The sequence below is a fragment of the Macrobrachium nipponense genome, chromosome 28, assembly GCF_015104395.2.
Source record: "Macrobrachium nipponense isolate FS-2020 chromosome 28, ASM1510439v2, whole genome shotgun sequence".
Lineage (NCBI taxonomy): Eukaryota > Metazoa > Arthropoda > Malacostraca > Decapoda > Palaemonidae > Macrobrachium > Macrobrachium nipponense.
The window spans coordinates 14,012,258-14,036,700 of record NC_087217.1 but is presented as its reverse complement, the minus strand read 5'-3'; the positions used below and the strand labels follow the sequence as shown (position 1 = coordinate 14,036,700).

The 24,443-nt window shown below is 37.9% G+C and overlaps 1 protein-coding gene across 3 annotated transcripts in view; it reads left to right on the top strand.

Moving 5' to 3' along the window:
* The window catches only part of LOC135201439 (ubiquitin carboxyl-terminal hydrolase isozyme L3-like), a 33,693-nt gene extending 9,502 nt beyond the window's left edge, over positions 1 to 24,191 (top strand). For all 3 annotated transcript variants that reach the window (XM_064230370.1, XM_064230372.1, XM_064230371.1), the window contains 6 exons: positions 14,160 to 14,288; positions 16,340 to 16,485; positions 18,011 to 18,152; positions 18,326 to 18,401; positions 23,036 to 23,094; positions 23,697 to 24,191. In XM_064230370.1, coding sequence (XP_064086440.1) covers positions 14,160 to 14,288; positions 16,340 to 16,485; positions 18,011 to 18,152; positions 18,326 to 18,401; positions 23,036 to 23,094; positions 23,697 to 23,783 — 639 coding nt within the window. In that variant the 3' untranslated portion in view covers positions 23,784 to 24,191. The remainder of the gene's footprint in view (positions 1 to 14,159; positions 14,289 to 16,339; positions 16,486 to 18,010; positions 18,153 to 18,325; positions 18,402 to 23,035; positions 23,095 to 23,696) is intronic.
* Positions 24,192 to 24,443: the final 252 nt, after the last annotated feature.

Below are 24,443 nucleotides of genomic sequence, written 5' to 3'. Positions count from 1 at the left end.
CTCTCTCTCTCTCTCTCTCTCTCTCTCTCTCTCTCTCTCTCTCTCTCTCTCTCTCTCTCTCTCTCTCGTCCTCTACTCTCTCTCTCTCTCTCTCTCTCTGAATGTGTGTATATATATATATATATATTAGTGATACAGTATAGTACACAAGACTGTTCCAACCGGTGTCGTTGCTAAGGAAGTAAACGTTATGGCTGTCACAGCAGGTTGCAGATTTTCTTTAGAAAGTGCAGCTTAGCATGTTAGTTTTTCTTGTCTACTAATTTTATCATTCTTGAAGTCGTCTTGGTAGTAAATAACGATGATATTCTGGTTGGCGCCAGTTACGTCTGTAAGGGGACGTGCTCCCTTCACCCTCGTCCAATTATCGATTTAAAAGTCTCGTGGTCAAGTCAAACCTTTTACGGCTTGCTTGCTTTTTTCTTGCCAAAGGCATTCATATCGACATTTTTGTATGTGGTCATTCTGTTGTATTTGGTAATGCACATACTTGAAGCAAATTCTTCTTACCCATGCCCAAGTTGACGTTAGATGGTTATAAGCCAATTAGACATTAATGGTTGCTGTTGTACAGTCTTAGTTTTGTTCTTTGCCACGTTGTTTTCGTTAGTGGATGTTGATTTAGTATTGATAGCATTTAGGTTTGGATTTAATTTGCGGATTAACGTACTTTACGTTTACTCCCTACCTACATGTTGTAACAGTTTTTTTTTTTACCTTTGCTCTCTACCTGCATATGGGATGTTTAACTGTGCCTTTTACTTCTGGTGTCGACGTGATGTTAATGGTGACTTTCTGTACACAAGGCGTAGACCTTACTAGTAAGAGAATGTTAGGCACATTAAAGCACGCCGTCGCCGTAGTCAGAGGTTGTGGCTATTGACTTGTTCGTATGAAACACTAATACCCCAACCTGAATTGAAAGTGTATGTCAGATTTTCCCTAGTATTTGAACATCTACAGACTTTATTTAGAAAATAACCTCGGTTATTAGGTTACGTTCGATCGGTACTCGCTCATAACCCGTACTTACAATGGATAGTGTGTTGTAGGTATGCCTTTTCATCTTATTACTGTATCTTGCTATCCAACTGCATAAACCCGCCCCACATTCTTCAGCTCTTACTGGCTGAAGGTACTCCTGTGCTGGACTTAATATCCTTATCTTCCATGAATTCGCTCGTTCATTTTGACATTCCCATTCCTCCTACTCCTCCCCCTCCCCCCTCACACAGTGCCTATTGAAGGCTTTAACAGGTTTTTTATGTAGGCTTGCTAAATAGTAGCAGTCTTGCCGTCTGTTCCGCGTGGTTACGGTGGAAATTATAGCCCCCTTAGCTTATTAAATATTACTGTGGTCTAATTAAAAGCCGTATGATTTGATGCATACGAAATTTAAATGTTTTAACAATCGTCCGTAGGCGGACACTATAGTTGACTAGCATAAAGCGTGATATCTTTCTTCTTCACCTTCAGCATTCTTTACGTATTGAAGGGAATGTTTTGATGTGGATAGTTTTAATGTTTAGGTTAGGTAAGAATGAGCTGACGGGCATGAGTCGACCTACTCGATGTGCGTTCGTGTTTTGTGTTGACCTTCGCGTGTATAGCACCTTGTCGAACGTACTGCTGCCATCGGCAAGTCTTGTTCCAGTTCTGGTATTGCAGTTGACAAATGAGACAAAATAAAGGATTTAAGGCGTGTAGTTGAAGTGACGCGATGTGGTCATAGTGTCTCCAAAAATTTTGGAGTGTGATTTAAGTTTTCATAATGTAGTTGTTAAATTTGTCTTTCTGGACTGAAGATTTCAGGTCACTTGTTTTTTTAGGCATATTGCTTGCAGGTAGATGGGAATTTGTTAGTAGCTGAATTGGGCAGTTGAGTTGCTTAGTAATTTGTTAGATCCATTGTTATTCACATCGCAAGGTTGCCCATGTTTAATAGTCTTTTGAATATTGGACATTAAATTCAAAACCTTTATATATTTACACCATTAGTTTTAAATTAAGCTTTGCCACCATCGTAATTGGTTTTGGGATTTACATTGAACGTTTGATGTAATATAAAGTTGAACCTGTTTCTATTTCAATTGTTGCCATCGGTATCAGTGTTCACCTTATAGTACACTAGTTTTAAACAGCTTGTAATTAGTTATCACAAACGGGTTACTAGTAGTTCTCGGACAAAGCACAAAATTATTGCATCATCATAAAGGATAAAGGGTTAGAAGCACGATGCTTCATGACTGACTGGACATGTAGCTCTACTCAAATTATATCCTGTGGCTAAATCCCTCACTTGGCTTTTACTGTGTTAAAAGTTTTGTTAATCTTGCTATGATATTTTTAATTTTGATAATCTAATAAGTAATAAGATTAGATTTAAAAAAACTGGTATAACTGAAATGTATTAGCAGGAATATAATGAATAAACCGTTCCAAATGGTTAATTTGTATATTTTTATGATTTTCTATAATGCAACGACTTTACCAGTAAATTAATAAATCTGTTTGATTTGAGTTTGTAGCTCTGATAAGTTTGCCGGTGAACTTGTTAGTACATAGTCTGTTGATGGCGTGATCTGGTCTGTGGTCAGAAGAAAATGCTTGACGATCTTTGACCTGTTATTTAATGTGGGTCTTTCGCTTCGTAATAATTATTTGTGCGAGTGTTGTAGTCGGTGGAATTCAGTTTTAGCCCTGTTATCGACTATCTCGTATGGCATTTGTGATTCAGTATTTGAATGTTTTATTTGATTTTAATATTGAATACCTAGCCACATTTTTCCCAGAATCCTATAAATTCGGTGATACTTTCATTTTTGCACTCGATGATTGGACGAAGGTATAGCTTTTTAATATGAATTTGTTGAAGAAAGCTCCACTGACCACTACGTCCTGCCCCTCTGTGATGAAAGTAAAAGCATGAACAAAGGCTGGTAATTTCCTATCGTAGAAAATTTCTCTGATCTCTCCTTTGCTTCATTGTATAGGAATTTTTTGTAGTTACGGTAAGAATGGGGAAAAAAAATCTATTGAACGATATTTGTGCGTTCGTCTCCTTCACATTAACCATATGTTCAATATTGTAGCAGCTGCTCCAATGCTGTAATCTTGACTTAACCCGTTCCAGTATAATCCGTGCTGATCTGGATGGAACCAACACATTCCATATGAATTGTTCACCCTTTGGTGTCACTAGTCACTCTGATACTGGCCCAGTTCTTCACGCATAGTAGACCTGGAAACTACGAGTAAAAATATTGAATGGGAGTGGTCGACAGACTTCCTCACTTTGTTTCGTCTATACTGCTGTCCATTTCAGGGCCGTGTATAATTGATTTTCGTCGGTAAAAATCTTACTAAAGCATCGGATATGGATCGTATTTTGGGATTTGGCTATTTGAAGCCACAGCCTAATTTTCAACAATATGCAGTGATTGTTTTAATTTTGACAATTAAGGCACTTGTCAGGGTAAATCATAGAATTTTAAAGGGAAACTTTAATAAATCTAGCAGGCTCTTCGGTAGAGGCTTGTAAAACGTCATTACTACTGAAGCCCTCCCCCCCACTCACCGATACTGAAGTAGGACGTATTTTAAGACACCCCACCCATATACTTAATGAAGATTCAGATGTTGGTAGTCTAGTAACAGTAGTGTATGGAAATATTCTGTTGCTTTACACCCTCAAACTCCTTAGTAGAGTACAATAAGGGAATGGGTATCAAATTAGAATATTGTGTAATAAATTCCATGACAATTCAATTTTCTTTTAACTAGATATGCACCAAACCTTACACACACGGAAAACCATTATCCTGGAGTTGCAAGGATACGTAAAGTATCGTTCAGATACCGACAAAATTTGCCGCACTGTCGTTGACTAGTATTTAGCCAATGAATAAAAATGCGTTACAAAATTTAGTTTTTCATCTAAAGTATTGATATTTTTAATCTTAATGATAATCACATTAATATTAATTAGTTCTTATTGATATTATTGATATAATTACCATTGTTATTATTCATACTTCGACAACAGGAAAGAGGATGACAGAATATGCATAAATACTTATGCCTTATACATACACATAGACAGATATGGTACATACATGAATACACACAACACATGAAATTTTATATTTGTAACCATAGAATTTGACTGGCTTCATTACTAATAATAGAGCCGATGCCGTCGAAAGGTTTCAGGTGAAGTTAGTTTCAGTGTGTTGCTGTCCTTATTTCCGTAGGATAAAAAACACGGAATATGTATTGTTCAAACGCGGAATCTGAGTGATATGTCATAAAGTTACGGTAATATTTCTCTTTATTCTTGGGGCTGGTTTTGGTTTCTCGGTTGTCCATTGTAGGGTTTAGAGCTTTGAAAAACAACTTACTGGTAAAGGTGAATGCTAGCAAGCTTGGTGCTTCTGTTTGTTAGCTTATTTCCGGTAGATATTGAGGTGCTGGACTATTGGCGATATACAGTTAGATAACAAGTTTGGGAACTTGGCTAAGTAAATAATGCACCAATGTAAAGAAACCTACGTATTCGGTGGGAGGATATTTGTGCTTCCAATATTTTAAAAGATTAACTTTTAGTGGGTTAAGTAATTTTGAGATAGATTCCACTGCTTGTAGCAGTTTTACATGAGTTTGTTGGCGTATGATTGATATTTGTTCATTAAGAATAGGGTGCTTTTGTTCTTTGTGAATTATGTCATTATCGCTGGTATGTTTAAAATCGGACAAATATTTAATTGTAACGCTTGAGGTACCTAAAGGTGGCTGTGGTTGTTAGCAATTGCTATTTAAATGTGTGTATTTTGTCAAAGGAGCCTGAAATTGAGATGATCGTAAGTAACCACTGTATTTAAGCAAATAGGCTTTTAATTTCTAATTACTAATGAAAGCTAGAATTGAAGCAGAGATGGGAATGGCATGGCCCTTTCTCCGATGGGACGTGGTAGCGTATCCTTTAATTTCACCCGTGATTTTCTTTCATATTACCCTCAGATAGTAAATGTTAAGACCAACAGGAGGATAGTGGGCCACCACCGGACTTCCATAAAAGTTTTTACATTTGGCTTTGAACCATGAGGGTTTTGATTTTTTATCTGAAGTCTCCAGTTCTCGTACTCGCTAGCTTACATCTAGAAATGTTTAAAATCCCACTAATGTTTGAGATTTCACCTAATTAAATTTATTCTTAACGTTTCAAAGATTTTGGTATTTAACTAACGTTTCAAGATTTTAATGTATAACTGAAAAGTCGGAAAAGGTTTTTTGACTTAGTTTTTGCTGAAATCTGGAGACCGAATGCACTCGTTGATTAAACTAACAGCATTGTCATGCATATTGTAGGATTGGTGACTGGCTCCGGGAAGTATATCACTTTAAAATTGCAAAAAGACTTAATCAATAACTGCCGAGAGGTTCTAAAACTTTTGACGGGGCAAGAAAGGAATCCACTGGGTAATGGGCATCTAGACAGTAGAATCTTCGCTTGTTGAATCACAGGAACTTGACTGTTAGGAGTTAGTCAAAGGACACGATAGTTTTGCAGCTAAGCTCCGTCCACTGATTACGTCACTACTATTCCTTGAAGCTTATTAGTTGGCAATAATTTCGAAAAGTTTGTTAATCTGTGGTTCTTTTCATCTTCATTTATTTTGCAATGGTGGTTTACCGAACGTTTTGCGGATTATCAAAAAGGAATTTCATATCCCTTGAAATAGTCATATTACACATCTCCCTAAAAAAAGAAGAAAAGGAAAATATGAATGAAGTCTGGAGTGTCCTCGATGTTGCAGTGTTGTTTTGAGTGACACGGGGAATGTCTGCCTTCGAATCGGTGCACTTGAATCGCTGGACAGTGGTAATTACCATCTGATATTGTCAAGCGCGTTCGCCATTTTAAATTTAAACACTTTCTCAAGAGCTATGCAGACTGGCATTTCATATTGATTTCAGGAAATATTACTCAATTTTGATAGTCTTGAAATCGATTTCATTGGAATAGTTTACTCATTCGGAGGGATAAGCAATGACTTCTCTCTACAAAACCCAAGTATAACTTGGTTACTTTATGATAGGCTATAATACTATTGGGTCATAAAAATGACGTAGACTCATAAGGCCCTATGTCTTTTTGTCTGTTTACTCAGCCTATGACGTTTGTATTAAAGGCCCATCATATATTCAGCCGTTTTGTTGTGGTTCTTGTGGTTATTCTTATTTGTTGCTGCTGTCATTGTGTTTGTAGTGTGTAAACTTTCCTTATGGCATCATAACAGCAGAATAAACGACCTATTCTTAAAATACTGGTGTAAAGAATTATCTGCTATCTTGTTAACCGAAATTTAGTCATGGTTATAATTAAAAGCAATCTAGTTCCACTTTGTATTTCTTGAAAGGATAAAGTGCAAAGGGCATAAAGACTTGACTGGTGATAGAAGTATTTTGCCTTTTGAATACTAAGGATGAGAATGTATGACAAATTTCCGGATAACAGAAAATACTCGCGCGTGCGTTTCGTGGGGTGGGTGGGTGGTAGCGCCCGGGTAGTATAAGGCGTTCCATCCAAACCGTGCAAACTCGAAAGAAAGTTATTGTGTATTTTTCATTGAATCCATCCAAGGAACGCTCAACCTACAGATACTACCACAGTTACTAATCAGAATTCTTTTGGGTCGTCGAATGTTTGTAGTATGTACAAAGTGGTTTACCGTATTTCGGTAAACCAATGACTGATAAGAGAATCTTAAATATCGTGTATTTGCAAACCAAAGTTCGTATAAAAGGGTTATTCCTGTCATTTCTATACTGTCTCATGGTGTGAGCTAGCAGTCTAAACTCGTCCATTCCAGTTTAAACTTAACTGGTCTGGTTGGAAGCAGTATCTCGCAGGTTGTTGTATGCCTTATAAATGAAGCTGTTATAGATTAATATTGCCGACGTTTCCCCACTAAAAAAATGCAGTTGCTCGTCGAGACGGCTTCTTGCCCTGTCGCGTTGACGTGGACATTTAAAGAAATTTCAGCATTGCTAAATTGGAGTTTCATTCAGTGTAGGAGCTGCAAGTCTTTAAATCTCAGATGCCATTGATTTGGGGCCTTTACACATGAACCCCAAGGAACAAAGGAAAATGGTTTTATACTTTCTGTAGCGACTTCATTGATAGGTTTTTCAAATCACATCACTTTCATGTTCAGAATTTAATTGTAATTGTTGTGGGAATGATTTCCCTTTACCTTGACACTGCATTCCACCCTGTAAGTTTATCAGCATTGCAGTGTTTGTGGAATGCCGTAGTAACGGGTAACAGGTGCTCCATTAGTATTATTGACCCTCATTTTGTGTATTTGGTATTTGAGTGATAAACAGATCGTGGAATGTCGTTCCTGATTTCCGTGAAATCGCAGACTGGGGTGGAATTCTTAATATTTTCCAGTAAATATTTAGAGATATCCAATATTAGGGCGTCTACAGCCAGTAATCATAAAATTCATCCATTCCGCTGTGAGAGATTTGTATACATTGCTTATGAATTAGTTGCCCTCGTCATGGATTATAGTGCCGGTGTGACACATTCCCATTTAGGAATGACGTGGCCCGTAGAGATTGGCTTCGTGCGTTGCCGCGAAGGATTACATTTTAAATATTTATTGGTCGATGGCTTTCTCTAGTAGTTGTGGCCTTTCAGGCTCCACTTTGTATGTCGAGCTATCTCGTCAGTCAACCTTTTCTCTGGATAATGTAACCCATTTCCTAGCTTTCACATCCCACGATTTATATAATTTTAACATGATAATCATTAGTAGTCTGAACGTTTCGATTTTGGCTAGTAGGTTCTTGAGGAGTAATAGGACAGAACTTGATTTTTGCTCATTTTACTGAAGATCGAAGGACATAAACACTTAATTAGGTTTTGGTTTATCGCAACACTATATTTATCTGAAAAACATTTTCTTGTAATTTGCTGGTTTCATTATCCTCAATTTTAGTTAATGTACGCAATGTTTCTCAGGATTGCGGTGTTTGTAGATTGTGATACGGGGTCGCTAAGTATACTGTATTGCCACTCCACTTGGCTGGCAATTTGAACGATGAACAAAGTAACTGCCAATGTTTTCCAATTCCGGTACTAAATAGGCGTATTATATTATAAATTGCTTGTTTTTAAAGTTGCAGTTTCCTAATTCCGATATTGGTGGCGTTGACAAAGTCAAAACCACTTTGGACTGGAGGGAAGAGAATATTTTATGTGAATTACTTTGGTATAGCAGTACTGGCTGATCAATTTATATAACAAAGACTTGGCTCTTTGCGGTCCTCGTCCGTTACTGCGTAGGCTTGGAAATGGAATACAGCAGTTTCGAATATTTATTAGTGAACAGGATCCTACATATTGTGGCTCTGTACATTAAGCGCATACTGATGTTTTGCTGCTGCCGATTGGATCACGTGATGGCATTTGGTAATGAATATTTTTATTACGTTGGCGGAAGTGGACATGAATAAAATAATTTTATAATGATTGCAGAAATGTGCCCTTTTATCACTCTTAAATTGGCCATACTACTCGTAACGGGAGTAATTAACCAATGCCAGCAACGTCGAGGATCTTTTGCAGCCTATAAGTCATTCTGAGTTTAGATTGTAAGTTTTTAAGGGCTCGCTACAAGTCGAGGTAATCTCGTCTGGATTTGGTGAAATAATGCCGGAAGTAATTTTTATAAGTTCTCGATGTTGCTATAAAAGGAGGTCGAAAGAGGTCAGTGTGTCAAGTCTCTCTCTCTCTCTCTCATGTAACCTATTGTAGATTTGGTACTCCGGGACGTTATCTTAAGAAATAAATGTTCTTCCATAGTATTATATAATATATGTATATATATATATATATATATATATATACATACATATATATATATACTACTATACATACATATACATCATCATACATACATACACATACATACATACATACATACATACATACATACATACATACATATACAGATTGCGCAATTGTATATCATATGACTTGAAAGTCCCGAAGATATTGTGCATATTCATTGTTTAAAGATAAAACTGCGAACGAAATTGAGTTGTTGTAGGAGCTAGAAATAGTAGAAAAGTGAATTTTTTTCATTGCAAACTACATTTTTGTGGAGATAGTTGCTGTATTAAGACTAGTCGTTGCGGAAGAGCAGTGGATTAGTTAATATATTGCGAGGTTGTTTAATATGAGGAATAAATTGCACGACACTTATAAATGGCGTTTTCGTTATAGTGGTATGTACTTCCTGCATAATTTAGTTAATTTTCCTTTGTTCTGTTAGCATTCTTTGTTCCAGTGTCGTTGCAGGTGTTCTTTGGGTATATACAAAAGTGAATATATTTGTATGCACCTTGCTATTTCATAAAGCAAGCGGACTTTCCGCCCGATAACATTAATAAAAAAAATAAAAATATAAGAACTCGCGAGAATGCTCTGGAAGTTCCGCCGCCATAGATCAATAATGCCACGTGGCTCATGGACAGTCGTCACCAACAAATAAAATCTAATATTTACACCAACATGACCCCCTCATACTCTTTCCGCAACCCGTTAGAGAAGCCATCTAATGCAAATTTGTCGTCGAACACCACTTCCTTTCAATGCGTCTTAAGGCATTATGGCTTTGGTCTTACGTAACCGACGCGCGCTCTCGCTCTCTCTCAATAAGGCAGCCTCCAAGCAGGAGGGACTCACGGTCTGCTGAGATACTGGAGGGTGGGTGGTGAGGTGTGGGTTTGGCGGGGTAGGAGGGTTGGGGTTTGTGCTGCGAGGTTTCTAGAACATAGGTGTGGCCTCTGCTTTTGTTTAGTTATGGTTCTTATCTCTTTCCTGAGCCAACACTTCTTTTTTTTCAAGATCTGTTCCGTTGTAATGAACTGAAGTTTAAGTATCGGTGGTTTGGGTTCAAAATCTGAGGGTAATCTTGTTCGGTATTTGTCGTTTTCAGGGTACACTGTATTGCATACATAACGTCTTCGGGATTTTATGGACTACATGGGGGAGACTTAACGTGCATTCAAAAACCTATTGCGTTAATTTATTTAGTGTAAATGCGTTTGCAGTCCAGAGAAGGTAAATTCATTATCTGTATGTGTTAGGTTTTTCAGATAGCCCTGTTGCAATATATTTCATCTATTTCTAAGCCAGTATGGTCACTGGTCAAGTTACATATCGCTACATTCAATCACTCGGCGGAGCGTTTAAAAACGTCGTATTCCTGGTAATCCAGTCTTGTAATTATGATATATTTGTTGTATAGAAGCACTTTTCCTCAGCACGGGGCTGTGATGGTTCAGCTGCCAAACTGAGAAGTGTAGTGTCGTATTTGCAATAGAAACTCGACAGAGAAATGCTTTCTTATTGATCTGTACCTAAATGTTCCGAATACATTCATAATTCCTGGAGAATTCGCGCGCTAGTTGTTGAATGCAGCCAAACTTGGGAGGTACGTTGTCTCCTGGACGCGTTGCAACGTGTAGCTGGTGCATGTGCGTTTCCCTTCAATAATTTAGTTAGTGAATGATTTTCAAATGAAAATAGATGGACGTCTAGACGACGAGAGTGAGTCATGCGGGTTGGAATCCTGAATAAACCCCCTTTCGCCTCCCAGACATCGATCCTATAACCACCTGATGTCTCCTCTTTTTCCCCCCACTCCATCGTCGCTTTAAGCTCTCTCTCTCTCTCTCTCTCTCTCTCTCTCTCTCTCTCTCTCTCTCTCTCTCTCTCTCTCTCTCTCTCTCTAGAAATCGGAAATGTAATGAGGAAATAAGCTTTGTAAATGTTGAATCAACCCTTGTTGGTCATTGTGATTATGGGCTATTTTTGTTTTTTGAATGGCTGTGCCATAGAGTAAGACAGCTGCTTATGACAAACGATTTTCCCTCTTGCTTTTACATTGAACATATACTTCATACACTTCGGCAAATTCTTACATACATGTAACAAACGGTTGTTGAAAATAAGCTAACGACAGGAAGTGGCGCACGGTAATTGTAGACGCAGTGGTTATACCTATAAGTCGTTAACGTGTATTCAAACTGATGTTTGTTCTATGTCGCCAATGTGTAGACATGGTTTGCTTTAGTGGCTATGCACTTGCAGTATTCACATAGGTAAGAAATAACTTAATGTGAAGAGGCTGATATTGAATTAGTAACTTAAAGTAAAAAAAAAAATATACTTATTCTACGGTGAGCAGTGATTATGTAGTACCTTTCGCATTATGAGTTTTCCCATTCACCCTAACCTTGCTTCCTGTTCCACATTTTTAGTAGATCTAACTGATTTGTGTGATATGGCAATATTGGTGTACCTTGTCTCCTTATATCATACATTTATAGATCTGACATATTTTTTTTTTAAGTGGTGAGGTATGTTCTGTGTGATATGTTTGTCGTAGTACCCCCAACCATCTATAGGAAAGAATCTTTCGTTTATTTTGAAACGGAATTTTTCCGTGGTTGTCATGGAAAAGACTTCTAAAAATATTCGGTTATAAACTTACTGGTGAATAATGTTTTCTGAAATCAGAGGTGTAGATTCTTCATATAAACTTGAGGTGACTGATTTATGAAAAATAATTCGGGGGACTAATTCATTAGTTAGGTAGTTCAGTCCTCGGTTAGTTTATACCAGATTGTCAAATCCTTCTAAAACCGTTCTGTGGACTACTGTAGTTAGTTTACTCGTATGAAAGTATCAAGTGTTGTGTATATTGGAATTTTAAGAAACCCTCAGTTTTCTGAAAGGTACCAGTGTTCCTGTGCGTTCTTTTGAGGGTTGGAAAACTAGCTATGGATGGATTTTTTTTTATTATACCAGTATTTTCAATTGACTTTTAATTAAAAGAAAAAAAAAATCCTAGTTATGCTGTGCTTGACTAGTTTAATGGCTCAGGACATAGTTGGCCTATGCTGCGGTGTCGCACTGTACGTAGACCGTGGCTAGGGCATGGAGGCCGTGAGATCGTAATTTGGCAGGCCAGTCGCCGTGCCGGAATATTAAGCACGATGATGCCGCGTTCCAAATGGACAGCCGCCGAGTTAGAGTAGTTTGTGACCAACCAAATTCTCTCTCTCTCTCTCTCTCTCTCTCTCTCTCTCTCTCTCTCTCTCTCTCTCTCTCTCTCTCTCTCTCTCTCTCCTAGATAATTTTGGTAAGATCTGCCTGTTGCTTTAATAAATCTGTTGACCACTGGAATATTTATTTGTATCTAATGTAGGCATACGAAATGTAAGAATGTTGCTTAGGCTTCGTCCATTGGTTTAGTACCAACATGTTTGGATCAGGATTAATAGACTATCTTAATATAATTTCTTGATTGAAAGATTTATCTGCTATAGCTTCAAGTTATAGTATGGACGGGTGGGTGGATTGTCAATTATAATGGTTATTTTTAGTGTAATAGTCAATCTTAAGAATTGTCCCTGTAAAGAGAAATTCGCCAGATTTTTTCCCCTCTGCTCAAGGTGTTTCTGAAATTGACATCAATAACGTATTATATCGGCATAACTCAAATATATAAATTATATATTTTTTGTGGATGTTTGTATGAGAGGGAATATAATTATCGCATTGCAAATACGGTTGTAGTGCGGTTAATATTCATGAATCACAATGGCAATGTGTCGATATTTTGATGTTTACTGTGGTGTATGGGTGGTGCATGCATTTATTTGTTCATTGCTGATTAGTTAACACCCATCAAAAGTGTGCTTCGACGTGCTTCCGAATAGGGCGAGGCGGAGTGGGTGAGTCATCGCCAGGAAGCGGCGTTGCCACACGTTCTGACCTCCCACCCACCCCACACCTCACCGCCCATTCGACTTCTTCCGCTTGTCGTTGAACTGTCCTGGGATCCTTCATCCTACTTCAGTAATTTATTGTAAATGTAACGACATTCTGGGTTAAAGTTTGTATTAACATAACGAGACGTTGGTATGTTAAGGACAAGCTGTAGTTACTAGTTAGTTCTTTCTCTTTTCATGTCCTTCATCACCACCACTTGTATTCATTTTGGTGAATGCATCCGGATTTAGTTGGTTGGGGGTGGGGGGTTTCTGGATATTACTACTTCCGGTTCCTCATGTCGAAATTTCCGATTTCTACGGCAGAATGCTACGATTAGTGGCAGTTCATCGTACTGTCACCCAATTTTATTTCCAGTCAGCTTTTTTCTTTTTCATTTATTTACGTAAAGGGGTTTTTTTAAGCTAATATTACAATACCATTTTAGTGTTAAGGTCTTGTGGCAGATGTGGGTTGTTCGGAGTTGGCCCAAAGAAATTTTCGGTTTGATTAAGTGCTATTTTTTTCTAATTTAGTGAAACTGGTAGTTTTTTTATATAGTTTTTCTAATTGAGTAAAACTGGTAGATAGTTTCTTTTATCTGATATTGTTTTGTTTTTGTTCTGGTGGCAGATACATCAAAATACAGATTTTGACACAACCTCTAAGAACGGAATTCTCTCTCTCTCTCTCTCTCTCTCTCTCTCTCTTTTCCAGCGGAGCAGAGCCTTGTCGTTTGACGTAGAACTTGCTGGTTGTAACGTGAAAGGGTTGTCTTGATGTCATCAAGAAGTTCCTTCAAACCAACTCTGATAACCGCATTTGATACTGGCGTGTATATACATATTTTGACAATTCTCTAACAAGCCCAGACCAGCCATTCTGTGTAGGGCAAACTTCCTATCAAGAAAGTAAAATGTAACCCAATATATTTTTGTAAAAAAATAAGTCTCGTGGTTCCCAAATTTCGTTAATGTAGTTATGAAGCGCTAAGGTAGAAAAAAAAAAATTTTATCCACTTGAATTCCCTTAAGCTGTGATAACCAAGTTATTGTAATTCTAAAATGATGATATTGATGTTCATGCCATGTCTTTTTTTATATAACTATTGAATTATTATATTTAACCACTGTTATCTAGTACTAAATTAATCCGCTTTTTGTAACCAATTCTCATTACAGCACTTAATAATCTTAGTGTTCCAATACTGGTTATCAGGCCAAAGTGTCATAAATTATAACTTGAACCAGTAATTCTCTTTGACAGTACTCATCCTTTCCATTATCCCAATTTATCTTTTCAGTTTCTGGTTGGTTTGGGGGTTCCTGATTCTTGGTCAATTCATGATGTTCTTGGCCTGGAAGAAGACCTCCTTGCTATGGTACCTCAGCCTGTGGCTTCAGTGATCTTCTTACACCCCATAAATGATAAAGTAAGTGTTGTTTTGACTACTTTTATATAAAGAGAGTATGTTAAAATAGGTGTGCAAGTATATATAAGTATATATAAGTTTTATGGTTTTTTTTTTTTTTTTTTTTTTTTTTTTTTTTTTTATTTCTAGGGGTTACAGCTTTTCATAGAGGCAAGGAAAGTGAAATTGCTTAGAAAATAGACATTTTGAAGCTTGAAATAATACATTCCAAAACTGCATCGCTTGTCATTATACCCTCTTCAATGTTAAGAAGAGAGCAGGGAAGTATATCCAGTACTATTGAATATTTACTTTTAGTGTTAATGTTTGAAAGGTATATTTAAATGCTGTAATCAGACTTGTTTTTACCATTGAACATGTACTAGCTGTTCTATTCTCACCTAGCTCAGGCTTGAGGGAAAAATATTGGAACTTGTCCAAGTGCAGGCTGTCTTCATTTATTGCAACAGGCTTTTGGCACAGTAGCTGGAGAAATGGCAATAAATCTTGTAATTAGGAATGAGTAATAATCTTTCCTTTCTCTAGTGCTCATTTAACCTAAATTTCTTTATGGTGTAGGTCATCATCATAGGTCCAACTTTTTGTATTAGTTCCTACTGGTTTTCATAATGGTGCTTCTCAGCTACTATTCTCAACTTTGTTCTTGTGTCTGAACCGTCTGACTTTGGAATCTCATTGTGAGCTAATGAACACAACTGTTCTCCAACACTACTTCATTTTTATTATCTTCTTTCTGCACAGGCAATTGTTCCAGACATTCTATAGTGTTACCCCCAAGTTCCACGATATTGCATGTCCATTCTTGGCTGTTTTATACAGGTTCATTGCTGCTCTTTATAGGATCAGTGCGGTTATTAGTTTTTGTAAAGGGTAAATGGAAATTTACTCATATTTTAATTTTTCAAGAAAACTTTGACAGTTAAGTAATTTGTTAGTCTAAAATTTAAGTAAATTTATTAAATTTGCTGGTAAATACAAAGGACAGGGGTGGTGGAAATTGCAGTTTTATTAAAATTATTTTCTTTTGAGTGGAGTTATGTGAGAATAGGGTTTGATTTTTGCAGCTACTATACATGTTTCAACTCTTCCCAGAGAAATTAATGGTTAAAAGAGAGGAAAACCAGATTAAGAGGGAGACTGAGAAATATCAGCGACCTTTAACTTGAAGCTTTGTATATTATAATAAATGTAGGAAGCTTTGTATATATGTAGGAAGCTTTGTATATTATAATATATGTAGGAAGCTTTGTATATTATAATATATGTAGGCCTTTTTTCTTTCTTTTTTTCCCCCCCAAATTTTGTTAAATTACATTGGTCAGCAGCTGATATCAGGAGCAGTTGCCATGAAAAATTGTTAGTGAAGACAATATTCCAGTGACAGATTGGCTATCTCATTTTTAGTGATGAGAATACATAATAGGAAAATGCAGTGTTAGTGAATATTTCTGTTAAAAATACTGCAAATCAGTGAGTGTGAACTGCAAGCCTGAGAATCCAGGTGGTTTACTGTAGAAAGATTTACCAGTAAAACCCTTTTAATGTGCTGCAGTTGTGCTTTATTCAGTTAGCAATGTTCCCATGTCAGTAGGTTGGGTAGTGAAAATCCCAAAATACCAGTGTACTATACTACAGGCAGTCCCCGTGTTTGGGGGTTCCATTCCTTGCTGTGCTATGACCTGGTAAACAACATAACCTGGAACTTCCCAAGAAAAAAAATATATGAAAATGAGAACTAAAGTGATGAAAGCCTTCCCATTAATCCTCTGGGTGTACTGTACAATATTTTACAGTGGGTCAAAGACTTACGGCTGATTCAATCTTATGCCACTTTTCACCTCTGATGAATTTAATGGCAAGAATATTCCTTTGGCCTCTGATGCATGTAAATTTTTTTACACATTTCAGGGGAAAAGGTATATGAGTTTTCTTGAATACTATTGGCTAGTACTTAGGAAAAAAAGGGAAAAAATGTCTAGATATATTTGTGGTATTTTAGTAACATTATGATGTGAATGATTTATTAATTTTGTAATGAATGTATTTTACAGGCTGAGAGCCACAAAGCTGAACAACAATCCAGCATTGAATCTTCTGGACAGGACGTCTCTGAAAATGTGTACTTCATGAAGCAATTTGTGGGCAATGCCTGTGGAACTGTAGCTCTTCTCCATGCTGTTGCTAATAATCTTAACAAGTAAGCTAAGAGTTCATTAATGTACAAATCTTACAGAATGTAGGTCAAATTCTGTATCTTATTTTCAGATTGTAGTATTAAGATAAGCAGTTCCATTCATTAGTTTAGACCTAACTGTAATGGGAGTCATGATGGGCTATATGAACTTTGGATATCTGTAGGTTTAAATTTCCTATAAAGTTTGTTAATCTATAATCTTGTATGATGTTTTGCTGAAATTTATGATTTTTTGGGGGTACAGGCAGCCCCCAGTTATCGGTGGGAGTTCATTATAACTGCTTGATTAGTGAAAATCGCAGATAACTGAAAATCGGGTTTTATATAATATGTAACTTCCCAAGTACATAATTACACTGTTAACAATTATGCTTGCATGGCATCCTAATATAATAAGTGCCCCAGTGGCGTGATCGGAACGGTTTTGGCGTGCTGCCTCGCTGGCCGCGGGTTCGATTCTTGGGCATTCCACTGAAGGGTGAGGTGTATTTCTGGTGACAGAAGTTCACTTTAGACATCGTTCGGAAATCACGTAAAGCAGTTGGTCCCGTTGCCGAATAACCATTGGTTCCATGCAGTGTAAAAACACCATACAAACAAAACTAATAAATCCAAAAATTTGTGAGGCAGCAACATCTTTACTAGCTCTTCGCAGGTAAGCAAGTGACGAGCACAGAGTCAGTTTTAGCCACTCCTTTAGTTCAGTAATAAAACTACTTTAATGCATTGAATTGGCAGATTAGTCCATTCATCTCGCCCCTCTAGCAATGTGGGATTCAGCTTAGTAATTACTTGGTAAGTTACTTAATTCAAAATTATATTTTTATAATAAGTTTTATATATATTCTTACCAAGTAATTTCTAAATCACAGCCTGCCCTCCTTCCCTTTGATTTTTATGGACTTTACATCAATAAAATTAGAATGGCGCCAATGGCTTCTATTGCTCACTAGCTCCTGTTGCAGTGGGTGGAGCCAGTCACCCCTGCGTTGCAATAGTCACTTGTTTGTAAGTTTTTAAACTTAGGATATCTTGCAAGCTTAATTGTTAATTAACCAAGTAATTACTTGGTAAGTATACATAAATATAAAACCTCACTTTATTATAAAAATATCATTTTTACGGCACTTCATGATGCCAATAACTGGATTTTGGTACTGGTAACGGGTTAATGGCATTTTTGTTGGGTATGTATCGGGGCCATAACTCTATTAGCGACTCTGATTACTGGAAATCAGCGCATAAGCTGATTACTGGGGACTGCCATTAAGACTGTCATGCCTACATTAGTTTGACAGCAGATATTTTTATAGTTTGAGTAAATTAGTTTTAATGTGCTTTTAAATTGCAGTTGATTTAAAACACACTCCCCATTGTGTCACCCTGCTGTCACCAACCTTGTTTCCATCAGATCCAGATAGTGCTAAGAGATTTTTCCCTACACAAAGACCTTAGGTTTGTATTTATGGAAAATAGAAGTGAATTTAAAGTATGTAATTTTTAATTGCTGATTACCTATGCTTAACAGAATAGAATTGGAAGATGGCCCTCTCAAGGAGTTTTTAGAGAAGACCAAATCCATGTCTGAAGAGGAAAGAGGACGTGAACTGGAGAAAGATGAGGGAATCTCTAAAGCCCATGAAGAATCTGCACAAGAGGGACAAACTGAGGTACATGTGCCAGTCTTTCTTTACAGTCTTGATTCTCTTCTCTCTCTCTCTCTCTCTCTCTCTCTCTCTCTCTCTCTCTCTCTCTCTCTCTCTCTCTCTCTCTCTCTCTCTCTGTGTGTGTGTATGTGTGCTAAGATGATTCTGTAGTAATTAATTTTTGTCTCTACCCTTAGGCACCAGATAGGGAGACCAAAATGGATATGCACTTCATTGCCTTTGTTGAAGTGGATGGCCATCTGTATGAGTTAGGTGAGTTTTATCCAATGGCATTTTAGTTTTGTATTGTATTTTAAGCACGTGCTCTTGTTTGAGGCAGTACAGAAATAATAATGAAAAGATTAAAGGTGTGAACCAAAGTTATTTTTGTTTCAACAGAAATATAAACTACTCTTATCATAAATGGAATTTCTTACACAATGTATACTTAGGCTGTTACTAACAATAAAAACAAAATCATATTGCAAAGGCCTGCCCTGCATAACCTGATGCAGCCTAGCTTGCCTAGTATGGTCTCGAGTTACATAGCACCCAATTGTTGCTATTTGGTCTCCCATTTTTGTTAGTTTGTGAGAAACTTACCAAGTAATTACGTAGCTAAGAGCTTCTTAGCTACAGCAGCCTAAAATTTAAATTGGCTGTAGTGTAAATCAGTTGTCCAGGTGTAGTAAGCATGCTATGCCCACTTTCCATACTGCGATAGAGAACAACCTGGCAGAGGGCGTCCTTATGTTTCCTGCTGGCTCATGACTAACATTGGTGGTTCCCTGCACCTGTTTTCATTTATTTTTTATTATTATTATTATAATTGTGGAGTTCTTGGTGAAGTACTGTTTTTTTGGTGGAGCAATTTGCATTTAGGATGTCTGATTCTAGTGCATTGAGAGTTAGGTTTTGCATCCCCCCTCCTGGCTTACACTACTGGGTTTGCACGTGATGCCTTCAATGGGGCCGGAGCCGTCAACATGGACTGCTGGATCGCTGCTGCTCCTTGCTGGTGAGGCCATTGGCTTGTGCGGCCTTGACCAATGTTGTGATGTCCTCCCAGCTTCCACTTAACCTGACGTTGATTGCTGTGTCAGTTCTCTCTCTCTCAGGCCGTGACGTCATTACCATCCACATGTGTCAGCTGCTCTGCCTCCCTTGGAGACGTTCTTTCAGACAATGTTTGATAAAGTGGACTCTGCTTTTCATGAGAGATATGCAGTTCCCCTTACAAAGAGACTTTTGTAGACTGCCACTTTTCTTTTCTCAGATACTGGACCCTCTCGCTTGGAGGACAGATACGATGTTGCAAGACTGGACTGGCGTGGATGTGTATGCCTTACCTCCCTTTAGCATGATCAGGGAGGTGTTAAACAAGCTTTCCTCCTAGGAACATCTTAATGACACTGATTGCTGACCTTTGGCCAAGAAAGGAATGGTTTACAGACCTAATTAAGCTATTAGTGGACTTTCCTAGGCTCTTGCCTCTAAAAATCTGTGCTCGGACAACTCCACTCAGAGATACAATCAGTGATTGTCCGCTCTCTCCCCGACAGGTTACAGACTGTCTAGTGTCTCATCAGAACGAAGGCCTTTTTGAAGAGCTGCAGAGGCTGTTGTGAAATGCAGCAGACAACCTAACAGACTAGCAGTTAATGTGGTCAAACTTTAGAAGATGGTGTAGTTGACCCAACATCCGCTCTTTTGAGAAGACTTTAAGCCAGATAGGACTTCTTGCTGTACCTCGGATCCTTTAGGAAATCTTCTACTTCAACAATTAAGGGGTATAGATCTATGCTTAGTTCCATATTTAAGCATAGAGGCCTAGATCTGTCCTCAAACCAAGATTGAAAAGAAATCATTAGATCTCATCTCTTTGAAGCATGTCTGAACCAATACCATTTGTTGAAATTTGATGTTTTAAAGTTTCTATCGTGTCCCCCCTACGAACCTCTTCATTTTGCTTCATGAAAGAACCTTGCTAAGAAGACACACTTCCTAGTGGCCTTAGCCACAGCTAAGTCTATTAGCAAAATCAGGCCATAAACAAGATCAGATTTTTGCAAGGGAATGCAGTTTGCTGCTCCTCTCTAGCTTTCCTGGCAAAGAATGAGGACCCTTCTAACCAGTGGCCTTGTCCATTTACCATCAAGAATCTGACAGATATTTTGGGGGTCAGAGAAAGTGGAAGCACTGTCCAGCGAGTGTCACGTCTTCAATAAAAAAAAAAAAAAAAAAAAAAAAAAAAAAAAAAAAAAAAAAAAAAAAAAAAAACAAAAAAAAAAAAAAAAAAAAACTTGTTTTGGAGAAGTCTTCTCCTGGATCTCATTCCAGATTCAGGAAGAGGCTTTGACGACATTTAAAGTCAAGGCTCGTGAAATTAAGTCCTTTGTGACTTCTCTCACCTACAGACATAATAAGCCATTCTCCAGTGCAAATTAGTCTTTGGTTCACATTATCTTCAGGATGTAGACTACATTTGAATTTGTAATACTTAGGACCTTCATCTGTGGCTGGCATGGTGTTGGGAGAGGAAGCAAAGGGATCTTTCTTTGGGAAGCCTGGAGGCACATTTTTTGGCTAGAGTACCCACCAATCTTTGAGCAGTAGGGATGAAAGAAACAATACTAATGCAAGAAAGAAGAGGCTCTGTTATAAAACGGGGAGAAAAGTTTAAATACTTAGGATCTACTTTGAGCCAGGAGGGAAGATGTGAGGCTGAAATTGACAGTAGGATAAAAGCTACATTGGGGAAGTGGAGAGGTAGCTGGAGTAGTATTTAAGAAAATGCCAATCAAGCTAAAATTAAAGATATATAACAGTGATAACACCAGTGTTAATGTATGGAGTGGAAACGTTGGTTCCGAGAAGAAAAGAGGAAGTAAAGCATGAGAAAACAGAGATAAGAATGCTGAAGTGGTCTATGGGAAGCTGCTTTTGAGATAGGAAAATATGAAATAAGAAGGGCAGGCTTGGTAAAGATTCTAAGAGATGGTATGGCCATGTGTTGAGGGTGAATGACGAGGAGGGAGTGAAGTGGGCTTGGGAAGAACCTGTTAGAGAAAGATCGATCTGTTAGAGAAAGATAGAGAGGGAAACTGAGAATTAGATGGCAAGATAGTGAAGGAAGATACGGAAAGAAGTTTGGTGGAGGTTGAACCCTTTTGATAGAAGGCAGTGGAGAAAGCACATCAGGAAACAGACCCCTTAATGTAGGGATAACGGTGGGAAAGAATAAGTGTTGTGATCCTGTTCTGGTGTCTGGCCAGGCCAAGGGCATCTTTTAGTAACTTTGCAAGCCACGGGTGTACCTCCCTCACTGTATAGTTCCCACGTTTGTTTAGGCAAATCTGGGCTATACAGCCACGTCCTCTACAGGCCAAATGGAGCATTGACTAAGGCAGTACCTATCCGCAGTGCTGCTCTGCCAGGTAAGAAAACTGCAGCCGTTTATTTTTATTTGCTGACCATTCTATGTCAAATTCATTACACAGGCAGTCCCAGTTATTGGCAGGGTGCTGATAAGCAAAATCCACCATTAACCGAAACTTGGCAATTTATTGCGCTTATCCATCCATCCATCAACAGATAAAAGTAACAACCTTAGGAGTGACCCCAATCAAGGATGAATTTGCACCCGTTGTTTTGATTGGCCCATCCAGCTCAAAGGAACTGCCCCAAGACCTGGTTGTGAGAGGCAGTTTGTCATCACGGGCAAGACGAGAAAAGGTGTCTAAAGGTGCGTCCACATGGTCGAACAATGTCCGACGGACAAATATTGTTACCAATGAACAATTGTCTCCTGGTCTTTGACATGTGAGCAGAGTAAAAACATTGGCATACAACCTCATCTGGTACCACTGTTTGTAGCCAGATCTACTTCCATCGTTTCAACCCTTATGACTTCATCCTGCCTTCGCCTATGGTATGGTAACAATGTTTGTCCGTCGGATGTTGTTCGACTGTGTGGACGGAACTTAAGAATACCACCATCTGGCTGAGGGAGGTTGTCACAAGGGTCAAAACTCCAAGCCGGACAGAGGAAAGACCACATCAAGGGAGAAGGCCCAAGATTTGAGGGGGATAAGTCTTTCGGTGGCATATAAGGATAACCACGCCCCCCTGCAGGTACTGAAGGTGGGCATGTGGAAGCAGCAGTCCACCTTGTACTGGAGAGACCTGGAAGTCCTGGACACCTTCACCTTGGGCCCTGTAGTAGCTTCCCAATAGGTGGTTGTGTGAAGGCATGGAGCCACCCAAGTGAAAGACACATGATTCACATGGGCTTATGACTGTAGCAACCCGAGGGTGGTGGTGGTATGTGCAAATTACCCTGAACCTAGAGCACTACTACCAAGGTGTAGTAGGTAGGTCACCATCCCAACCAAGAGTTTGGGTCCATTTATGAAAGCATAGGTATGTATTCCAATTGAAAAAAAATTAGTTTTTAAAGCAACATTTTTTTCCATGAATGCAAACCTACCCTTTCATAAGGGTATTTTTAACTGTAGTAGCAGGCCTATAGGCAGATTCTCATGTTGGCTGAGTTAGGCCAGCTGAGGAAGCGTGACAGAATTTTGATTTTGGTAGTCAATAACAGCCAAAGTTCACCTTGCGCAAGGATCTCGCTTTCATGAAATAGTAGATTTGTATCCTAGGAAAAACACATTACTTAAAAAAGTAATTTTATAATGGGTGCTTTTGACAAATGACACACATGCTATACTTAAGGTTTCTGTGAGGGGTGCAGAGATTTTAAGTACCACATGCTGAAAAATAGTATATAGTAGTGTGTGTGTGGTTTTTTTTATATATATATATATATAAATCTAAAGTCCAATGTGCACTATTGTACATCAAGGGAAAGAGTACCATTCATAATTCTCCCATTTTTGTTTCAGATGGTCGTAAGAAGTTTCCAGTGAATCATGGCGATACTACTTCAGATACACTTTTGGCTGTAAGTAATTATTCGTTTAATTTCATATGCCTTGATTAACATTTAGGGCTGTCTAGTAATTGCCCTCATTCTATCTAATCCAATAATGTAAGTTTTTTACCTTGGCCATATCTTATGAAGTTCTGTATACTTTTCTAATCTAGATAATGTAGATTTAGCTATAACTTTTGAATTACTGTAGACTTTAATTTTAATGTAGATTGAGGTGAGGGGTGTCCTTTTTAAAAATTAGAGCTCAAAAGATTTTATTGCCACAAAGGCCATTTTTTTAAGAACACCTTGTAGAGATTTTATAGATCTTACAGACAGCATATGAGGAAGGATTACATTTGGAGTCTTAAGCAGTGCATACCTTTGTATTGCAAAACCATGTAATTTAACTTCATGTGGTTAAAGAGGGCAGGTATAGGTAATGTGAAACTATTGATGAATCATTATGGGTGGGTGTAATTTGGGTATAAACTCGGAAACAATGTGAATATTATTTAATTAGGTAGTTGGCAATAGACGTACAAAACTAGTATAAAATATCAGTGGTCATTATTAATTAAGATATAGGTTAATCTTTTGAATAAAGATTGATTCACAATATCACTTTCCAGGATTCTGCCAAAATATGCCAGGAATTCATCAGCCGAGACCCCGAGGAGTCTCGCTTTGCAGTTGTGGCTCTCACTGGGGCTCAGTAAGATGCACTGTAATGGTGGTCTTGTGTTGCGCCTCATCATTTCTTGTGTGATAACTTCAGTAATTTATAAGCAATGGGATATTTTTATTTTTGTTAGGTTTGCTATGATTTTGAGTTTTATGTAAGTTTTGAGGCTACAGTTTTCAAAGGGTGGAAGATGAAAGAGCAGAAATGCTAGTCAGATAACTTAACTATTTTACTGTGATAAGAACTGAATTTGACCATTAGCTTAGTGTCTTCAAAGCAGGAATATCAAGATTGGTTTCCCATACATATCCTGTTAATCATAAAGTTTAAAATGTAGCCTTGTTAATGTACGAAATCACACACACACAGTGCTGTCCCGTTCTCTTTTGTTCTACTAGAGCAGCTGAAGAATTTGATTAAAAGATTCAACATTGAAGTCTCATACTTGTTTTTTACACCTTAACTAGAGTGTAAGATGTTGCTCACAGAATATTTGACTTTCAGTTAGGGCCAAGATGGTAAGTAAGCGTTTATGCTTTTGTTTAATTTTTCATGTAAATGATAAAATAGTATGCATATGACCTTAAGTAGTCTACTCCAAATAATTGCGGAGTAACTGTATACATTTTTTAAATGTTAAGGCAATAAGCCAGTTGCAAATAACTGCCATGCCAATGGGACTCGGTAATTTGAC